Source organism: Callorhinus ursinus, unplaced genomic scaffold (genome assembly GCF_003265705.2).
Source record: "Callorhinus ursinus isolate GAN/ISIS: 27379988/994484 unplaced genomic scaffold, GSC_fseal_2.0 scaffold18, whole genome shotgun sequence".
Taxonomy (NCBI): Eukaryota; Metazoa; Chordata; class Mammalia; order Carnivora; family Otariidae; genus Callorhinus; species Callorhinus ursinus.
Genome location: NW_027397080.1, coordinates 2,765,122 through 2,785,402, shown reverse-complemented (window position 1 = coordinate 2,785,402; position 20,281 = coordinate 2,765,122). Strand labels below are relative to the sequence as shown.

The 20,281-nt window shown below is 45.2% G+C and overlaps 1 protein-coding gene across 3 annotated transcripts in view; it reads left to right on the top strand.

Moving 5' to 3' along the window:
* Positions 1-11,812: 11,812 nt before the first annotated feature.
* KDM4A (lysine demethylase 4A) overlaps positions 11,813-20,281 on the top strand; it is a 43,600-nt gene continuing 35,131 nt past the window's right edge. The window contains exons 1-5 of one of the 3 annotated variants that reach the window (XM_025856106.2): positions 11,813-11,900; positions 14,358-14,516; positions 15,167-15,342; positions 18,036-18,150; positions 19,386-19,579. In XM_025856106.2, the coding sequence (XP_025711891.1) occupies positions 14,379-14,516; positions 15,167-15,342; positions 18,036-18,150; positions 19,386-19,579 (623 nt within the window). In that variant the 5' untranslated portion in view covers positions 11,813-11,900; positions 14,358-14,378. Of the gene's footprint in view, positions 11,965-12,161; positions 12,260-14,357; positions 14,517-15,166; positions 15,343-18,035; positions 18,151-19,385; positions 19,580-20,281 lie in introns of those variants that run through there. The other 2 variants (XM_025856104.2, XM_025856105.2) reach the window with 2 other exon arrangements.

Below are 20,281 nucleotides of genomic sequence, written 5' to 3'. Positions count from 1 at the left end.
CAATGCTCCCTGTTTTAAATGCATTTGCTAGTTTTTCTACCTCTGACACACACCATTTTCATAAGAATGTGTCAATTGTAGGACACTTCATGCCGTGGCTGAACATGCCTGGACACCCTTCCTGGCACACTTCAGCCAAGACCCAGGAAATCTCCTCTGAGAAATCCCAGTCTTAGACCCTTCTTCCTCCACCCCCAACCAGACAGCCTCCCATCCAGCTGTGTTGTTGGTCCAGTAACCATAGCACTGTGCCGAAATTATTATTCTTGCTTCTTCAGCTGTTCACAAACTAAAATAGGAAAAAAATACCGAAGAAATTATCCAGGCTGCAGTGCAGAAAGGAAATGCAAATTGACATTATAATTATGGTTTGATTCATCTGTCTCCCCCAGTGGACTGTGAACTTCTTGAAGGCAAGGACCATGTCTCACTTGCCTCCCAGCTTCGTCTGGCCCAAAGTGGGCACTCAGTAAATATTTGCTAAGGGATGAAAGAGAGGTGTTTGCCTAGGCCCTGGAGCAAAATCTGATTTGTCAGGAGGAATTCTGGCCAGGGCTGCCAGCACACTCGGCCCTCAGAATCTCCTCTCCCACCTCCTCTGAGGCCTGCCTTTTGCTCCCACCCTGAGCACACATCCTAGTCAGCTCCTGGAGAGACTTCTCATCTCCCAACCACCTCTACTAAGAAAGAACCTGCGTCCGCCACACCAGACTCCACCCTCTCCCTGATGAGCTGCTTTTCTTGCCTTCCCCCACACCAGTGGCAGGAATAGCTCAAAAGGAAATTTACCAAGCAACAGTATATATTTTTTAAGATTTATTTAATTATTTGAGAGAGAGAGAGAGAGAGAGCGCGCGCGCACGCAGCGGGAGGGGCAGCAGGAGGGGCAGAGGGAGAGGGAGAGAACCTCAAGCAGACTCTTCACTGAGTGCCAGGCCCAACGCAGGGCTCTATCTCAAGACCCAGAGATATGACCTAAACCAAAATCAGGAGTTGGACACTTAACCAACTGAGCCACCCAGGGGTCCCAACAGTATTTTTTTTAAATATTATTTAAAGATTTTTTTGTATTTGAGAGACAGGGAGAGTGCTCACGCATGATAGGGGGAGGGGCAGAGGGACAAGCAGACTCCCCCTGAGCAGGGAGCCTGATGCAGGGCTTGATCCCAGGACCCGGAGATCAGACCTGAGCCGAAGTCAGACAACCAACTGAGCCACCCAGGTGCCCCCAGTATTTTTTTTCGTTTATTTATTTGTCAGAGAGAGAGAGAGAGAGAGAGCGGGTGCACACAAGCATGGGGAGCGGCAGGCAGAGGGAGAAGGAGGAGCAGGCTTCCCAAGCGGACAGCCCGAGGTGGGGCTCGATCCCAGGATCATGATCTGAGCCAAAGGCAGACGTTTAACCGACTGAGCCGCCCAGGTGCCCCCAGTATTTTTTTTTTAATAAATAAATAAGCGTCACCTAGGACCTGGACTGGACTTTGACCTGCAGAGAGGCTTTTGGCCCCAGAACTGGGGTGCCCCTCAATCACCTTGTGGCACCAAACCCTTTTGCAGGGATGGCCTTTTCCAGCCTCACTTCAGGGCAGTCTCTGCAGTGACTCCTATCTGAGCTTCTGAGTGGTCTTGAAGACTTAAATCCAACAAACAGAGTACACACTTCTTACATGCTGTAGTGATACCTGCTAATCACTTAAATTGACAAGCACTCTACCTGGTTTGTTAAAATTTGTTTTTGTTTATTTTTCGAAGTAGGCTCCATGCCCAACATGGGGCTTGAACTCACAACCCCGAGATCAAGCAATGTGTTGCTAAAATTTAATTCCCCCAACAGCCCTGTATAGTTGGTTGTATATGTTCTCCTTTTGCAGCTGAAGACTAAGATTCAGAGAGGTTGAGCAACTCACCCTAACTCACACAGGAAGGGGGCAGAACCTAGATATAAACCTGGCTCTGTGTGACTCCACAGCCTGAATGTTTAACTACTATATAAGTTGCAATCCGTATGGCTTCATTTACCCATTCCTTCCACAAATAGTATTCCAGGAGTGTTACCTGAGCCAGGCTTTTGCACAAAGTGTTTGGATTCGATGGTGGAAAACAAAGTCCCTCCCCTTAGAGGCTTAGTCTGGTGTCCCAGAAATATATATATTTTTTAAGATTTTATTTATTTATATGAGAGAGAGAGAGAGCACATGAGAGGGGGGAGGGTCAGAGGGAGAAGCAGACTCCCCGCCAAGCAGGGAGCCCGATGCGGGACTCAATCCTGGGACTCCAGGATCATGACCTGAGCCAAAGGCAGACGCTTAACCAACTGAGCTACCCAGGCACCCTGGTGTCCCAGAAATATTATGCACACACATAATTACAAACTCTCTTAGATGCTCTGCTCCTGGATCCTTTGTGGGCAAAGCACCAAATGCGATGAAAGCAGCCTAGAACTGGCGTGGGACTCGAAAGGCTTCTGTGGTCTTTAGTAAAGGCTCTGAGCTGGGGGGAACACAGCTCCCTGAAGGAGTATGTTAGAAAAACAGGCATAGGCCAGCATGCCTAGAGCCCAGAAAGCACCAGAAAGTGGTGCAGGGTTCGGGGTAGAGAGGGTAGGGGCCAAATCACTTAGGGTCTGGTCGGCCAAGGCAAGGGACTTGGGAAGATTTAAAGGGTTTTCAACAGAGTGGTGAATTCAGACTCACTTTCTGGAACGATCGCTCTGGCTGCCGTTTGGAGAACAGATTTGAAGGGGCAATGGTTACAGCAGTCCAGGTAAACAGTGATGTGGCTTGATGTGGGATGCTAGTGGCAGGGCAAGGGAAGAAGAAGGGGAATGTGGGGTGTAGTTTTGAAAGTAAGGCCAGTAGGACTGAACGTGGGCTACAAGAGAAGGATCTAGAGCACCTGGACACCTGGATGAATACGGTGCCTTTTCTGAGAAGGGGGACACTGAGGGAGGAGCCGGCTGAGGGGACAACCAAGAGTTTGCTTTTGTTGAGTTTGAGGGGCCAGTAATAGTCCGGGTGGGCCATTAGAGTTGTCTTCATCTTTGGGTCTCTAGAATCAGCACAAAATTGGTGCTTATTTAAAACATCTGTAAATAAAAGAATGCACGAATGGGTAGAATTTGAGTCACACCTTGAAGAATGCATGGGATTTGGCCTTTGAGATGAAGACCTGTTGGTGCCTGAGACCAAAACAAAACCAAAACCAAACCCAAATAGAATAGTTGGTGAAAGCAAAGAATAAAGGGATGAATGCAATGTAGGAGTGGCCCCCGCGGCACCTGTTGCTACCGCTTACCAAGGCTTTTTGTGCCTTTGCCTCTAACCCGGAACCATCCTCTGCAGAGCCAGAAAATAAGTCAGGGCTAGGAAAGAAAAATTACGTTTTTATTGAAGGGAGGGATCCAGGGTATATTTCTGGGCATGAGTGTGTCTGCCTCCAAGCATTTTTATATTGTTTTTTTTTTTTTTAAAGATTTTATTTATTTGACAGGGAGACATGGAACACAGCGGGGGGAGTGGGAGGGGAGGAAGCAGGCTTCCCGCTGAGTAGGGAGCCCAATGCGGGGCTCGATCCCAGGACCCTGGGATCATGACCTGAGCCGAAGGCAGACGCTTAACGACTGAGCCACCCAGGTGCCCCAATATATTTGTATTTTTTATATGTCATAGGCTAGTAGGCCCTGGTCTTTGCAACTTGACCTTGTCTGCAAGGCCGAATTCGCTTTTTATTTGCATGGACTTACCCGGTTCCAGAACCTCAAGCCCCGCCCCCAGCGAACCGGGCTCGAGCAGGTCCGTCTGAGCCGCTCTGTTCCTGTTGCTTGAGGAGCACCGAGCACCGCTTCCTTTCTGAGCAGCTGGTGTCAGGCACTTTGCCCAGAGCCTCCAAAGCTCCAGAGAGAAATGTTTAAGTTTAGTAGCTAGTGCCCACAAGCAACGGTTGGAATAAGACTGACCCAGAGGTGAAGACCAAAAGCATTGTTAGCATACAAACAGTCCTTCCTGCTTGTTTAGTCATTCAGTTCATCACTCAATTGTTTATTCAACCAATACCCTCCAGTCGGGTGTTCAAGTTCCCGAAACTCCCAGCATCCTAATTCCCTCAGCTATAAAACGGGGACAGTCATAATGCCTTCTTTTTTTCTTTTCTTTTTTTTTTTTTAAGATTTTATTTATTTATTTGACAGAGCGAGAGAGAGCGCAATAGCAGGAACACAAGCAGGGGGAGTGGGAGAGGGAGAAGCAGGCCTCCTGCCTAGCAGGGAGCCCGATGCGGGGCTCGATCCCAGAACCCCGGGATCATGACCCGAGCCGAAGGCAGACGCCTAACCGACTGAGCCACCCAGGCGCCCCATAATGGCTTCTTCTGAAGCTCATTAGGAGGATGAAATTCATTCACTCAACAAATATTTAGCACAAAGGGCTGGGGCTGTCCTAAGTGCTCAGGATAGTGCTGAACAAAACACAGATCCCTGCCCTCACGGAGCAGACATTCAAATGGGGAGAGTTGATAGAAAAATAAATAAAGCATATAGTGGTGGTCAGGGAAGGCTTCACAGAGGAGGTGACATGTCAGCAAGGTTCTGAAGGAGGTGAAGGAGCAAGCCATTAACACCAGAGAGAATGGGGAAGTGGAATGAGCTGAGAGAGCAGTTAGACAAGAATGGGGTAGGGGAAGGCTGTAGGCCATCAGAGGACTTGGCTTCTCTCCAGAATGAGACAGGCTATCATCTGATGTTTTTAAGAGGAGGAGCACCAAGATCTGGCTTCTAGTATTAAAGAATCACTCTGTCGGCTGTGTTGGGGAGACTGTAACAGGCAGGGACAGAAGCAGGGAGGAGAATCCCGATTAGTCTGCAGATGACGGTGGGTTGGCCCAGGGTGGTGGCAGCAGAAGTGGAGGGAAATGCTGGATTCAGGGATGTGTTTTGCAGGCAGAGCAGAACTATATACATGTTAATGTCAATGCACCAAAAGCACAATTCATTAAACTTTTTTTTTCAATAAATTGGACTTTGTCAAAATTAAAAACACTCGAGCTTCAAAAGACACTATTAAAATGAAAAGACAAGCCACAGAATGAGGGAAAATATTTACAAGGCCTATATCTGATAAAGGATTTGTATCCAGAGTATATAAAGAACTCTTACAACTCAATGTTAAGACAATTCAATTAAAAAATGGACAAAAGATTTAAATGGATATTTCACCAGAGGAGATGTATGAATGGCTAATAAGCATATGAAAAGATGTTCAACATCATTAATCATTAAAGAAATGCAAATCAAATCCCTAATGAGATACCACTTCATATTCATTAGAATGGCTATAATCAGAAAGACAGACAATAACAAATGTTGACAAGGATGTGGAGAAATGGAGACCCTCGTCTGTTGTTAATGGAAATGTGAAGTGGTACAACCATTTTGGAAAACAGTTTGGTGGTTTCTTAAAAGATAAACATAAATTTACTTTGCGACCAGAAATTCCACCCTTAATTATCAACCCAAGAGAAATGAAAACACATGTTCAACACAAAGATTTGCACATAAATGTTTATAGAAGCTCTATTCATAATAGCCAAAAAGTAGAAACAGCCCAAATGTCAATCAGTATTGTAATCTAACTCAGACGGTTCACTCCTTGGAGTACATCAAATTGAACACAACCCAAGAAAATGTTGAAAGCAAAGAGCTCTTTATTACTTGCTACAAGTAAGGAGATGGAGAGGTAGTGCTTAAAGCACTGTCTCCCCATGGAGCTGGCAGAGGACATTTTTATTCAGTTTAATAGGGGGTGGGGTCAGGGAGCTTGCACAAACATTTTCTGTTCAGTTGTGCATTCCTAACATGTCAACACACTGGTGCATCCATCTTATGTTCAAAAAATGGAGGAAAACAAGGACGGTTGGGTGGCTCAGTTGGTTAAGCGTCTGCCTTTGGCTCAGGTCATGATCCCAGAGCTCTAGGATCAAGTCCTGCATCGGGCTCCTTTCTCAGTGGGGAGCCTGCTTCTCCCTCCGCCTGCTTCTTCCTCTGCCATTCCCCCCGCCTGTGCTCTCTCTCTCTTCCTCTCTGTCTGACAAATAAATAAATCTTAAGAAAAAAAAATGGAGGAAAACAAAACAAAACAAAAATGGTAGAAAACTCCACACAAAGGAGAAGATCATAGTATTATAACGAGCTAAAGGTAACTTCAGGGCAATGGGGATGGGGGTTGGGGGGGCACTTATCTGTAGGTCTGAAGCTCCAATCCATCTCTAAGTGGCTCATGTAAGGGGCTATCAGGTGAGACATACCTATAGCAAGGGGTTATCAGGTGAAAAACCGAGCTGGGTGTCTCCTTGGCTGGAACTGTTGGTTCTGCAAAATAAAACACATTTCTTCCCTGCTTTTGTTCCTTCCCCTTGTCCTTTCTGCTGAGTAACTTCCCATGGCATCCTAGCTAATAATGGTACAACAGGAGGGCCCCTGACGGCTTGGCATAGTAGGTAGAGCACGGGTCTCTTATTCTTGGGGTTGTGAGTTCAAGCTACAGGTTGAGTGTAGAGATTACTTTAAAATAAAATCTCAAAAAAAAAAAAAAGCCAGTTACAAAGACCACATATTGTGTGGTTCTATTTATATGTCTAGAAAATGCAGATCTATACAGACAGGAAGTAGATGAATGGTTGCCTGTGGCTGCTAGTAAGGACAGTGATTGTAACTGGGCACAAGGGTCTTTTTTATTTTTTTAAGATTTTATTTATTTATTTGAGTGAGAGAGAGAGAGAGAGAAAGCACGAGATCGGGGAGGGTCAGAGGGAGAAGCAGACTCCCCACCGAGCAGGGAGCCCGACGTGGGACTCAATCCTGGTACTCCAGGATCATGACTGGAGCCGAAGGCAGAGGCTAAACTGACTGAGCCACCCAGGCGCCCCTGGGCACAAGGGTCTTATTGAGGTGATGGAAATGTGCTAAAACTGGATTGGGTGATGGTTGCACAACTTGGTAAATTTATTAAAAATCATTAAATTATACCCTTAAAATGAGCAGATTTTATGTTATGTAAATTATACCTCAATAAAGTTGTTTTTATAAAAAGAAAAATGTCAATGACAGTGTAAACAATTTACGTATATATAAAGCACTTAACATAGTGTCTAGAACACAGTAAGTGCTCAATAAATGTAATTAACTTTTAGGGGCGCCTGGGTGGCACAGTCAATGAAGCATCCAACTCTTGATTTTGGCTCAGGTCCTGATCTCAGGGTCGTGAGATCGAGCCCTGCGTGGGGCTCCCTGCTCAGTGCAAGGTCTGCTTAGGTTTCTCTCTCCCTCCCCCTCTGCCCCTCCCCTCCGCATGTGCACACACTCTCTCAAATAACTAAATAAATCTTAAATAAATGTAGTTAACTTTTTTCTTTTAAAGTAAACTCTACACCCAATGTGGGACTTGAACTCACAACCCTGAGATAAAGAGTTGCATATTCTACCAACTGAACCACTCAGATACCCCTATAGTTAACTTCTTAAGCTAATAATATTACTGTGATTAATACTATGTAATGCTTACTGTGTGTTAGGCACTGTGCTGGGTACTGGATAAAGTGAAGCTCTAGGAAAGAATCCGTGAGCCAGAAGCATGGCATGAACTTTATGCCATAAAGACAGACTTTAATGTTCAGATTCTACTGCCATTGTTAGCAAGTCACCCTAAAAGTTGTTCATCCCTGTTTTCTGCCTTTGGAGTAAGCACAGCTTTTGTGAATTCATTTATTTATGTGAACACCTGTTTCATGTCTGTCTCCCTCACTGGATTATAAACACCATGAGGGCAGGGAAAGGTCTGTTCCTCTCATTACTGGTAGGTGGGCACCTTCTAGAAGATGCTTTTTTTTAAATTTATTTTTTGTTTTTTAAAAGATATTATTTATTTATTTGAGAGAGAGAGAGCACAAGCAGGGGGAAGCGGCGGAGAGAGAGGGAGAAGCAGACTGCCCACTGAGCAGGGAGCCTGATGTGAGACTCCATCCTGGGGCTCCAGGATCATGACCTGAGCCGAAGGCAGATGCTTAACTGACTGAGCCATCCAGGTGCCCCAAGAAGATGTTTTTTTTTAAGTTTATTAAAAACAACGTTTTTAAAAAATAATCTCTACACCCAATATGGGGCTCAAACTCAATACCCTGAGATCAAGAGGCAGATGTTCCACCAACTGAGCCAGCCAGGCATCCCATTTTAAGACTTTTTGCTGGGTCTGAGAGGAGGAGTAGTTGCTGCTGATACTCTCCTTTCCTCCTTATCCCCATGAATGAGGATGGGATGTCCGGAGCTTCAGCAATCCCCTTACAACCATGAGGTGCACACCTCTGAGGGCCAAAGCCAGGTTGTGAAGCACAGACAAAGGTGGAAGCAGCCTGTCTCTTCGGTGACTTTGTTGAGCATTGAGCCAATGCCAATGAATACCTCCCTTCAGACTTATTACACATGAGGAAAAAAAAACCCTTGTATTTATTTAAGCCACTGTAGCTAGGATTTTCTATTTCTGGTAAAGGAACACATTCCTAAAGGATAGTACCAGTAAGACTGAAGTGAAACTCTTGAAAGATTTGGTCTAGTGGAGGAAGATGGACATGTAAATAAGTCCAGGCACTTGTGGAATACTTGTTTCTGGAACTCTGTACAGGGTGAGGTAATGGACTGCATCAAGGAGTCCCTACTTACACACTGGTCTCTGGCTCAGGCGATTGGGTGGATGGCTGCCCCACGAACTGAGATAGAAAACCTAAGAGGTGGAGCTCATTTGTGGGGCACATACATTAGTTCTTTCTTGGGCATGTGGGTTTTAGGTGCCTGTAGGAATCCAGAGATAGGAGGATGTTTGGATCTGAACACAGGGGAGATTATGCTGGAGTATAGAATGGGTGTCATCAGTGTACACATGAGTGAAGCCTGAGAGTTTAAGTGTTTTGAGCTCTTGTTTCAGGCTTTATGTTAAGTGCTTTGTATTATTACCACCACCACCATCATCATCCATTCCGCAGCTCACATTTACAGAGCACTTAATACATGACAATTTGCCTTCTAAGTACTTTACCTACATTATCTCATTCAGCTCTCACGACCAAGAAAGGGAAGTACTGTTCCAATTTTAGTTATAATTGAGGATTAGAGAAGTTAAGTAACTTGCCCCAGGTCATCCTGCTAGTGACTTGTGAAATCAGAAACACCTAAGAATTTGTAAAATGAGAGAAGAGGGCAAAGGCCAGAGCACCACGAGAACATCAACATATTTTCAGTTCTTTAAAAAAAATTTTTTTTAAAGATTTTGTTTATTTATTTGACAGAGAGAGACACAGCGAGAGAGGGAACACAAGCAGGGGGACTGGGAGAGGGAGAAGCAGGCTTCCCGTGGAGCAGGGAACCCGATGTGGGGCTCCCTCCCAGGACCCTGGGATCATGACCTGAGCCGAAGGCAGCCGCTTAACGACTGAGCCACCCAGGAGCCCCTCTTTAAAATTCTTTTTAATTAAAAATTAATTTGGGGGACACCTGGGGTCCTGGGATGGAGTCCCACATCGGGCTCCTTGCTCAGCGGGGAGCCTGCTTCTCCCTCTGCTTGCTGCGCCCCTGCTTGTGCTCTCTCTCTCTCTCTCTCCGACAAATGAATAAATCAAATCTTTAGGGGCACCTGGGTGGCTCAGTCGTTAAGCGTCTGCCTTCAGCTCAGGTCCTGGGATCCAGCCCCGCGTCGGGCTCCCTGCTCCGCGGGAAGCCTGCTTCTCCCTCTCCCACTCTCCCTGCTTGTGTTCCCTCTCGCACTGTGTCTCTCTCTGTCAAATAAATAAACAAAATCTTAAAAAAAATAAAATCTTTTAAAAAATTAAGGTATAATGTACATTGACTGTTACGGACCACTTATAAGTGTACAGCTCAATGAAAATTTAAAATGTGAACACACCGCTGTAATAACCACCATCCACATCAAGAAACAGAACATTACTAAAACAAACAAAACAAAACAACAACAAAACCCAACTAAAAAGATCCCCCCACATTAGTAACACCCTAACACCCCAGAAGCTTTTTTTTTCTCCAGAAGCATTCTTTATGCTACTCCCCCATCATTCCCTGCCCCCCACCCAAAGGTAACCCCACCTTTCGCTTCTTTCGCCATGATTAGTTTTGCTATGAATATCAACATTTAAGGGGTGGGACAGGAAAGATGAGCTTAAAAAGGTGACTAAGACAAACTGGTCAAGGGAATGGGAGGATGTCAAGAGAGCCTGACCTAGGCTTGAACTATCATGTGAGCACACCAATTGGAAGCTAGTGATACAAAGTAGCAGTGATCTTGGAAAATCCTCTTTGGCAGCAGCAGGAAATGTAGCAAGATCAAATTCACAGAGTAGTTGGTAGTGATAGCAGTACTAGCAACTGTATCCATGCCCAGGTCAGTGGAACTGGTAAGGCATGCTGTAGCATCTTGTTCAGGGGCAGCAGCAAGGAGAGCAGTAGATGAATTCTTTGGCATGATTTGGGGTGGTTTTCCTCATTATGTGTCCTCCTAGTTGAATTCTTCAGGCTCTTAACAATTTTGTGAGCTACCCAATATAGTCTATTAGCTAATACATTATCTTACTAGGTCAAGAGAGAAAAACTTTGTAATGTTCTGAAAGACTATTGGTTGCCTACCCAACAATCAATGATCATTCTCTTGACTTTTTTGAAACAGAACTCTGCTTTTATTGTGGTGTTTTGTTGTTTTCTTAGGGGGCATGTGTCCAGCCCCAGGGGAATAAATCATGATTGATCTACCTCCATGCCATTCTAGGTAAGATCATCCTTTTTGCCAACATATATTTTCCCCTCCTTTTTGCAACAATCCTGTAAGGCAGGTATTATATTTTCCATCTTACGGGAAAACCCAGGCTCAGAGGAGTGACCGATTTTGAATACAGATCTGACTCCATAGCTCTTTAGAGTGCACTACACCATTACTCATCTATGGGTGTAATTTTAGACATTTTTTTTTTATGATTCCGGTTTTGAGAATTCTACTTTTCTATTGGACCTATCAGAGCGTCTTGTAGGCTTCCTCGCCCATCATCCGTGATAATCTGGGAGCTCCTTACGGCGACTCAGTGCCCCTTAGGAACCGTTCCTAATGACTCTAGGTACCCCCTCAACTCTCCAGAAGTACGTCTAATGACTCCCAGGATCTTCTCCCCCGCCCCAAGAGCTGCTCCTAATGACCCCCAAATCCCCGCTCATTGAAGAACTGCTTTTTAATGACCCTAAGGACATTCCCCCCTCAGAGCTCTTTCCCCTTCAGGAACTGCTCCATTCAGGAAATGTCTCATTGGCCGGCGAATGAGAGTTTCCCAGGATACGGGACTTTCAGTTTTCACAACCAAGGCAATCTCGGGCAAAACAGGACAAGTTGGTCACCTTATCAGAAACTGCTGGATCTCGGAAGCTCGCAGCGCACTTCCACCTTAGGCAAGGATCCTACTCACTCTACAAAGACCCTGCCCCACCCTTTCATTAGTAACATCCTACAATAATTGCACTGTCCCTACCCTTGCCGACCATCCCATTTCTAGGCACTCGCCTCTTTCAATCCTGATTAGCTTTGGGCGGCCAGAAGCCCGCCTATGATTGGCCAGCCCCGCGATTCAGCCAAGTTGCTCAGTGGCCGCAGTCCCGAGCGGTGCAGCGTTTCCTCCTGGCAACAGCCCGACCTGGCGCTCATAGGCTGAGCAGATTGATATGCCCGGACTTTTGGGTGACTGCAGCCCGTGCTTATTGGCTATTTGAGGAGTGATAGCTGCCCTCATGTTGGTGGACGCTGTGCGGCTGCGCAGGGGCCGACTTTCTAGAGGAGGCGGAGCTTCGTTCTCCGCCGGCTGGAAAAGCGGTAGGTACGGCTAGTGGCGACAGCAGAATCCAAGCCTTAGCCCTGCCGGGGCAGTGGGCTTTAGGTAAGAACCGTACAGTTTTGGAATCCTTTAAGTTTGTTGCTGCTGTAGCCGTGACCGTGAGCTCCGGTGGGGGAGGGGCGGGGGGGTTTGCCGTCAGCGGTGAGCGATAGACATGGTTCTTGGCTAATGGGAACAGGAGCTTCTAAAATGGGTCCTGAGATTGGTCCTTTCTAATCTCTTATGGCCAATGCACGTCGGGAAGGGAGGCGGGTGTACTGGGCCTTATTTTCTTCTTCCTGCGGCCGGGCCTCACTCGCCTAGGCGGCGGGGCCGGGAGGGGCAGGCCGTCTAAGCGGTGAGGTTCGGGGACCTTGGGAGCGGGGGTCTGCCTTGGGAGTGGTACCCGCGGGGGTAGCTGCGAGGGGAGGGGGCGGGAGTTAGAGGTAGTTGTTAGCAACAGCGACCTTTACTGAGTTACTAAGTACCGGGCCTAGTGCTTAGCGTTTCGCTTGCATCATCTGAGTTAATCACAGCAACCCTGCTGGGCAAAGAGGTTGGGATCCCCATTTTACAGGTGGGGAAACTGAGACTCGAGCAACTTATATACAGCCAAGGTCACACAGCTTATAAATGGCAGAGACCGGATCTGAATTCAGAGTTGTTTTGATTCCGGAGCCGGACCTCTTAAACCACTAGGCTTTGTTGCTGAATGGGGGAAATGAAGGAGTCAGGGAACAGGAGCTTTCCCCAGGGAATAGGTTGGGGGAAAGGCATCCTAGGGTTGAAAAAAGACAATGAGCAACTGAAGTGGGGGCGAGGAAATCAGTTATTCAACAGTTACCGAGTGTCTGCTCTACCGAGTGCATTGTTCTAGGTTCTAGGCATACAAAGATGACTAAGTCCAGAGGCAGGCCGTAGCGATGGGACCTAACACCGTGTTCACATTATATGTTTTTGTAAAATTGGCTGAAGAAAGATATTTTGATTTTTAAAAAAGAGGGTCTTCAGAATTGATTAAACTTGAGGTTCCTCCACACTTGGCTCTGCCCTTGCAAAGGGCTTAGTCTAGGTGGAAATTATGATGTAGGCAGCATAGGGTAATGGAAGAAGCACTGGGGTGCACTGCAGTATGGTGGGGAGATGTCTTGCTCTGTAAAACGAGGATAACCATTTACCTCCTATGTAAAGTTTTGGTGAGATGCATGGAAAGCTCCTGGCCAAGAACACACTTCTTTATTTTTGGTGAAATGGAAGCTTGAGAGATGTGGGTAGTGAGGCTTGTCTTCTTTCCTACCTTAGACAGTTCTGTGCCATGCTGTCTTCCTAGTCTGTTAGTAGGTTGCTGGTAGATTGGAGGCAATTGATTCCCTTCTGAGCTCTCTAGCTCTCAAGGGATCTCTTGGATCTGGGCTTTGGGGCCCAGATTCGGGGAGTCGAGGAGGGAAATGTTTTTGCCTCTAAAGTGGCTCCTTTTAGCTGGTGTGCTTGGTTCTTACTCATTTGGAATAGTCTATTGTGTTATCAGGCAATGGGGATGCACCCACTTAGTTGGAGGCCTCATCTAGAAACACAGTATTTCACCTTTTACAGTCAGTTTGAAGTTTGCCCTGTATTGCCAGTTTATTGCCCATTTACATTTTGTCCTTTGAATTCTGGGAATGGAACAGTTGAACTAGTCTCTAGCTTGACCTCATGTAGTACTGCTGAAATGACATTTTGGTTTAGGTAGAACAATTTCATTTTAGGGTTTGAAATACTAGTATCAGTAGTACTTTTTAACTCTTAAACTTTGTAATCTTGTAGCCAAGTAACTTTCCTTAGGAATCTAGAATCCTGTTTTAAAGTTGTGCCCTAAAAGGGAGCCCATAGGTTGTTTTTTAAATCTTGTTGTAATACATCGTTTAATACCTCCTGAAGCAATTATCAAAGGTGAATAAGGGAGGAACTTGAAAAGATAAGAGTAAAATAGGGGCAGGGCAGCTCTAGTATTGTTCAGTGGGACCAACAATCTAGTAACAACTTTGAGCTGAAACAATGTCTACATTTAAATGAGGTTTAATTATATACAATTTTGATACATTGGATTCTTTTAAACAGAGCCTTTTCTATCTGTGTTCTTATTCACTTAAATAACCTACCTAGAGGCAGATTCCAGCTGTGAGGTCTTAATGTTTCTTCAGGATTTCTGCACCTTTTAGTGTTTCAGCACTGACATTCCTAGCATTTTTTTTCTTTTTCAAGTTTTATTTAAGTTCCTGTCAGTTATCATACAATGTAATATTAGTTTCAGGTGTAAAATTTAGTGATTCATCACTTATTTACAACACCTCATGTTCATCACAAGTGCCCTGCTTCCTTAATATTCATCACTCATTTACCCATCCCCCCGACATTCCCAGCATTTAATTCTAATTACATTTTATGTTCTTAACGTATTTCCTGTCTGACCAAAGTGACCTCAAAAAGGAGGGAAGATGGCTTCTGAATCTGAAACTCTGAATCCCAGTGCTCGGATAATGACCTTTTACCCAACCATGGAGGAGTTCCAGAACTTCAGTCGATACATGGCCTACATTGAATCCCAAGGAGCTCATCGGGCTGGGCTGGCCAAGGTGAGGGTGGGTGGGGTTGTTCCACATGGCTTTTGTGACAGGGCAGCAGGAATTTTTCCTAAATGGGGGATGAAAACCAGGCAGGGTGTTGAGTATATACTGTTCTATTTGCAAGTTAATTCCTTTCGTTAACATCTGAAGCATCTTTTAGGTAGCAGGAGAGCTGAGAGCCGCTTGGCTTCTTTAAAGGGAAGTAAAGAGCCAGTGTCCCAGGTCCCTCTGCTGTGCTGCTTCCATCCTCATGGTGCAGATGGGTGCTTTAGTGTTTTTACCTGTCACGGAGGGCTTATACCCTCCACCTTCTCTTGTTCTCATTTCAGTCTCGCCTAGCTCTCTGAGAGCAAGTTGGCTCTTTATGTGCGCTTTCTGTTAGATTGAGAGAGAATCAACTCCTCAGCCTCCTGTCTTGGTGTCCAGATAAGATACTGAGCTGAGAATTAGTATTATCTTTTGTCATTGCAGCGAGGCAGCTAGTTGGTGGCCACACTGGATCAGGGTTAGCCCAGCAGTGTGACTTGCTATGTTTGGGTGAGCGTGCTTAAATCAGAGTCACTTTATAGTAAAATCGACTGGCTGGATAGCAGCCTGCCTACATCCTGGATTGTGACCAGCTGGCCAGGTTTCTGATCTGTTTCTTGTGTTCCCTACAGGTCGTTCCTCCAAAGGAGTGGAAGCCACGAGCATCCTATGATGATATTGATGATCTGGTCATTCCTGCCCCCATCCAGCAGCTGGTGACGGGGCAGTCTGGCCTCTTCACTCAGTACAATATACAGAAGAAAGCCATGACTGTTCGCGAGTTCCGCAAGATAGCCAATAGTGATAAGTGAGTGAAAACCTGTCCCTTCCTACTCACATAGCGCCTAGGAGCTAGTGTCTCATCCTCCACACTGCTGTGTGCCACTGAAGGATGCTCTCCTCAGCCCTAGCTCTGTCTCCCCTTCTGCTCTTTTTATGGAAGCATCCTTACTATTTTCTGTACTGTGTCACAGTCTAAATACATCCATATTCTTACCTAAAGTAATCCCATCGTTCTTCCATCAGACGTGGCATCATTCTCTGACCTTGGTAAGTTGCAGAGTTGCAAAGGAAAAAGTTGGGAGTTGGTTCAAAAGGAGTTTTTGCCAGATGTGTTGGTAACACCTGCTTATCGAAAGGTGGCCCTAGTAGTTTCTTCTCTTCCTTCTGGGTCCTTCTGTCTTTTATCAGGCTCAAACTCCTCACTACCCATCCAACCGCTGTCTCCTTTCCATTTTGACATAACAAAGTGTGAATAAACTGCCATGCTGGTTGTTAGTTTCTTTGCCTCCATTCTTCATCATCCGTACATCCTTATCTCTGTTAGACACGTCTTTGTGTAGGCTCCCTGTTTTCTGTGGTTTCTTCTCTGTTGTTTTTCATATTTAGCTTTCATTGGACCTCAGATTTACAGAGAATGATTTTTTTGGTTCCCTCTTGAGCTCTTGACTGCACCTTCTTTAATCCTCTTTCTTGGACTTCCTCCCTTCCCATGTTACTGCTTAATTTTGAGTGTCCACAAGGGATTCCTTCCTTTTCTCTTGCTTTTTTTCCTGTGCTCTTTTGATCTATACACGTCTTGATTTCAGCCAATCAGACGTATTAGATTGTGTCTTTGCTGTGAACGACCCCAAAGCTGGATGTGTGGCTTGCCAGTCTTCACGCTTCTGGGGACACCACTTCATGGCTTTATGAGTGCTTGCTCTCACGTCAGATCTTGTTCTGTTTCTGTGCTTTACCACCTTTTCCTTTGACTTATCGCAATTCAAAATGTGGCTTTCTACTTCTAAAGATTTTATTTATTATTTGACAGAGATCGATGCGGGGCTCGATCCCAGGACCTGGGATCAGGGCCTGAGCTGAAGGCAGACGCTTAACGGCTGAGCCACTCAGGCACCTCTGGTTTTCTACTTCTATTGGCAGCTTAACTCTTAGAACTTCTGTGTCACTGACTAACCTGCTGTCTAAAGAGCGAGTTTATGTAAAAGCATGTTGAAGAAGTGTGACATGCTTTGCAGATGAAAGGCTGTGCCATCCTTTATGTCTGGTTTCTAGGTCTGTGCTGGGGCCGGACTTGCCTGCCTTCCGGCTCACATGGGGCTCCGCCAGAGGCCTCAGTCTCCTGTGTCTGGTTTCTCCTCTCAACGTAGGGGAGGCCTTTTCTTTCAGGATGGCTCTTTTTCAATTAGCCAGTCCTGTCTTTCCCCTTCATCTGAAATGCAACAAATTCTTACCCTTGATTTCTAGGTGCATGGTCAGCCAGCTTTAAGAAAACCCAGCCCGTAAAAATCTGAATTTATAAAGCAGATCAGTTGGAGGTGGAAGAATGAATCACTTATATTTCAAAGGGAATTTAAGAGTCCTAAACTTTATTATGAGTAGGTTGACATTAAAGTGTAAGGCCAGATTTAAAGTAAGATTTTTTTCCTACTCAGCCCGTTTTCCCCACAGTTTGGGGTCTTTGCGTCCACTCTATCCATTCATAATATTTTTTTGCCATTTGAGTTACAATGCGCATTTTCAAATATCTGTTCAATTTATACATTATTTTTTAAATTGCTGTGTAATTTTTGAGTGGTTTGAAGTTTTAGAAGTTTTTTTTTGGAGTAAATTCGTAGTAGGTGATCATTGAGCTAAAGAGTTAGATATATTTAGTGCTTTTATAGAGACATACAGACAACTACATGTGTGAGTACATATATAAAAATATATTTTTCCTTTTTTTAAAGCATCTTATTTTTTTAAGACTTTATTTTTATTCATTTGACAGAGAACGCGCGCGCGCGCGCACACACACACACACACACACACACACACACACACGAGCAGGGGGAGCATCAGCGGGAGAGGGAGAAGCAGACTCCCTGAGAGAAGCCTGATTTGGGGCTTTATCCCAGAACCCTGGGATCATGACCTGAGCTGAAGGCGGATGCCACTCAGGCGCCCAAAATACTTTAAAAAAATAAAAAATGAAACAGAATACTTTGTTTTTAGGTGCGATTATTTGTTGAGTTAGCCACTGCATAGCGTGCTGGGAGTGTAGCGGTGATAATACAGATGAGCCCTCTTGGAGCCGTTTCCTTTACAGAGTGAAGAGAAGTGAATGCTGTTCTAAGGCCTCAGCTCTTCACGTGCTGGCAGGTTTGGGTTGTCTGTGGATATGTAGGGATTTGCATTCTTGGTTCTCACAAGTTTGTAAGCCTATTTTCTCCCTGGGTGGCTAGGCCACTCCTGATTCCTGCAGGCTGTAGTTTTAGTGGTCTCTTGAAAGAGTTGAGGGTATTATGCCTCTTACATGTACATGACCTTCCTCAGGCCCAGAGCTCTTAGAAGGGATGTTGAGGCAGTTACTGTGTATTGGAGCCTTGAAGGCCAAGGTTATGTCTTGTTGGTCTGAAATAACTTGCTGTCTCTAGAACAGAGAATTGTGTCTTGTGTTGTTCATAATGCCTAAAGAATTTAGTCCTGATAAGTGGTTAATACTTTTTTTACTTTTGAAAGGTACTGTACCCCACGCTATAGTGAGTTTGAAGAGCTTGAACGGAAATACTGGAAAAATCTCACATTCAATCCTCCAATCTATGGTGCAGATGTGAATGGCACTCTCTATGAAAAGGTGAGACTCAGCGGAAACGGCAGCGTTTTTGTAATCTAATACCATTTTTATCTGACCAGCACATAGTAGGCACGTAAAAGCTGCTTGCTGAATGAGTGGTCGAACAAAGGAACGATCCACCACCAGCTGATGCGCTGTGCTCACTTAATTGTGGGTATTTTTGCATGTGACTGAATTTTATTTCTCCCACTCTACATGTGAATTGGGTGATGCGGTGTTCTTTGCAAGGGCTGTTAGAATAGTCTGTGGGTGGTAGCTGATGAGTTCTTGAAAGGGTGGGATCACAGTTAATGAAAATGTTGGGGGAGAGGCAGTGTGGTTTCTGCAGAAAAAAGATCACTGACTATTCTAGTGAAAGGGGTGGATATTTAAGAGAAACATATTTAGATTTTCAGAACGCTCAAAAAGATTCTTTAGCTGAAGCTCTTATAACAAAATGCATTGGATAGGGGGGTAGTGTTTTTTGACATAAAGAACAGCCTTAGATACAATCTAAGAAAGGAATATTTGGGACGGTTTTTGGATGATTAAAAAATCTGTAGGGTGTTGCAGGGATTATTGCTCAGATTAATTTAATGTTTTTGTAAATTATTGGAAGGAAGGGGTTTAACTAGATCCCAAGTTTGTTGATGACAATTTTTTGAGTGGTGTAAAGTGAAACTTACAGATGTAAATGGCAGGAAGATACTGTAAGGGTCTGGGATGGGGAGGTATGAAAGCTGGGCACAATAATGTAGAATGGATTTACAAGAGGCGGGCTCCTAGCAGACCATTACAATTTAGGAAAAGGATTTGGGTGACATTGTAGACTTTTTACTGAAGACTCTGCCCAGTAGAAATTGGGGTTAAAGAGTCACAAATTGGGATAGTTAATTCCCATGTTGTATTTTTGGTGGTTTAAGAGTTCTTTCCTATTTTGATGTAAGTTTCTTTAGCTTCAAATCAAACTCTTCCTCCTGGGATTGAGAACAGGAGGTTGGCTGTTCCCTCCTGATTCATCCTTCATATACTGGTTTTCTTTACCAAGTGGTATTTGCCCTTTGGGGGTCTAATGGCAGTGGTGGTTGTGAAGAGTGAGTGAGTGGGGTTGTGGTCCTCGGGTCCAGGCTGTTTCCACATTATTCCACATCTTCATTAGAGGTGACAGGTCACCTGTGACCTCTTCTCTGATTTGTAGATTCAGAGCCTTAGTTTATATTTACTATAATTGCCCTCAACTGTGATTTCCTTTGCAGCATGTTGATGAGTGGAATATTGGCCGGCTGAAAACAATCCTGGACTTGGTGGAGAAGGAGAGTGGGATCACCATTGAGGGTGTGAACACCCCGTACCTGTACTTTGGCATGTGGAAGACCTCCTTTGCCTGGCACACCGAAGACATGGACCTATACAGCATCAACTACCTGCACTTCGGAGAGCCAAAGTCCTGGTAAAGCCGGGCCGCACTTGGCGCTGGGGCTTCTCAGGCCACCGCAGGCCTCTCAGCTCTCATGGGCCTACGCAGCACCTCGGGATCTAGTTAAAATGCAGATTCGGCTTCAGGAGGCCTGGCCTGGGACTGACATTTAACATTGTCACCAGGTGTTTAAGCCATGAGATGCTGTTGGAGCTCTGGCACTCAGACCCCCTTTGAATAGCAAGGCTTTAGAGGGCAGGGCATTTAATACCCTTGTATGAAAAGCTAAGTTGGCTGAGTTACTGAGAGCCACAGAGGCTCTTCCAGCCTCTCCCACTGTGATTTCTTTTTCTGAACAGGCCTGAGGCATTTCTTAGAGGCAGACTTCTAAGACTGGAGGCACTCTTTCAGGTGATAGAAAGCTTTCTTTTCCTCATGGAAAAAATATTTGGTGAGCAGCAGTGTGTGCTTGCCCTGAGAGGGGATGCAGAGCTTCTCAACATATGCTTCCTGCTCTCCGGGATGTTCTCCAGTTGGGGAGACAAAGATCTGTTCTCTGCTCTCTCCCTGTGCTGATCCATCTCTCAGTCCCAGCATTTTAGTGAAGGTGCTTTGTTGGACAGCAGTGACCAAGACAGAGGAGGCATCTATTCTCATAGATAGGAGACTGGTCAGGAGATTGAACGTGTGAGGAAATAATCCACTGTGAGAGAAGTTCTGATGGGCGCTCTAGAT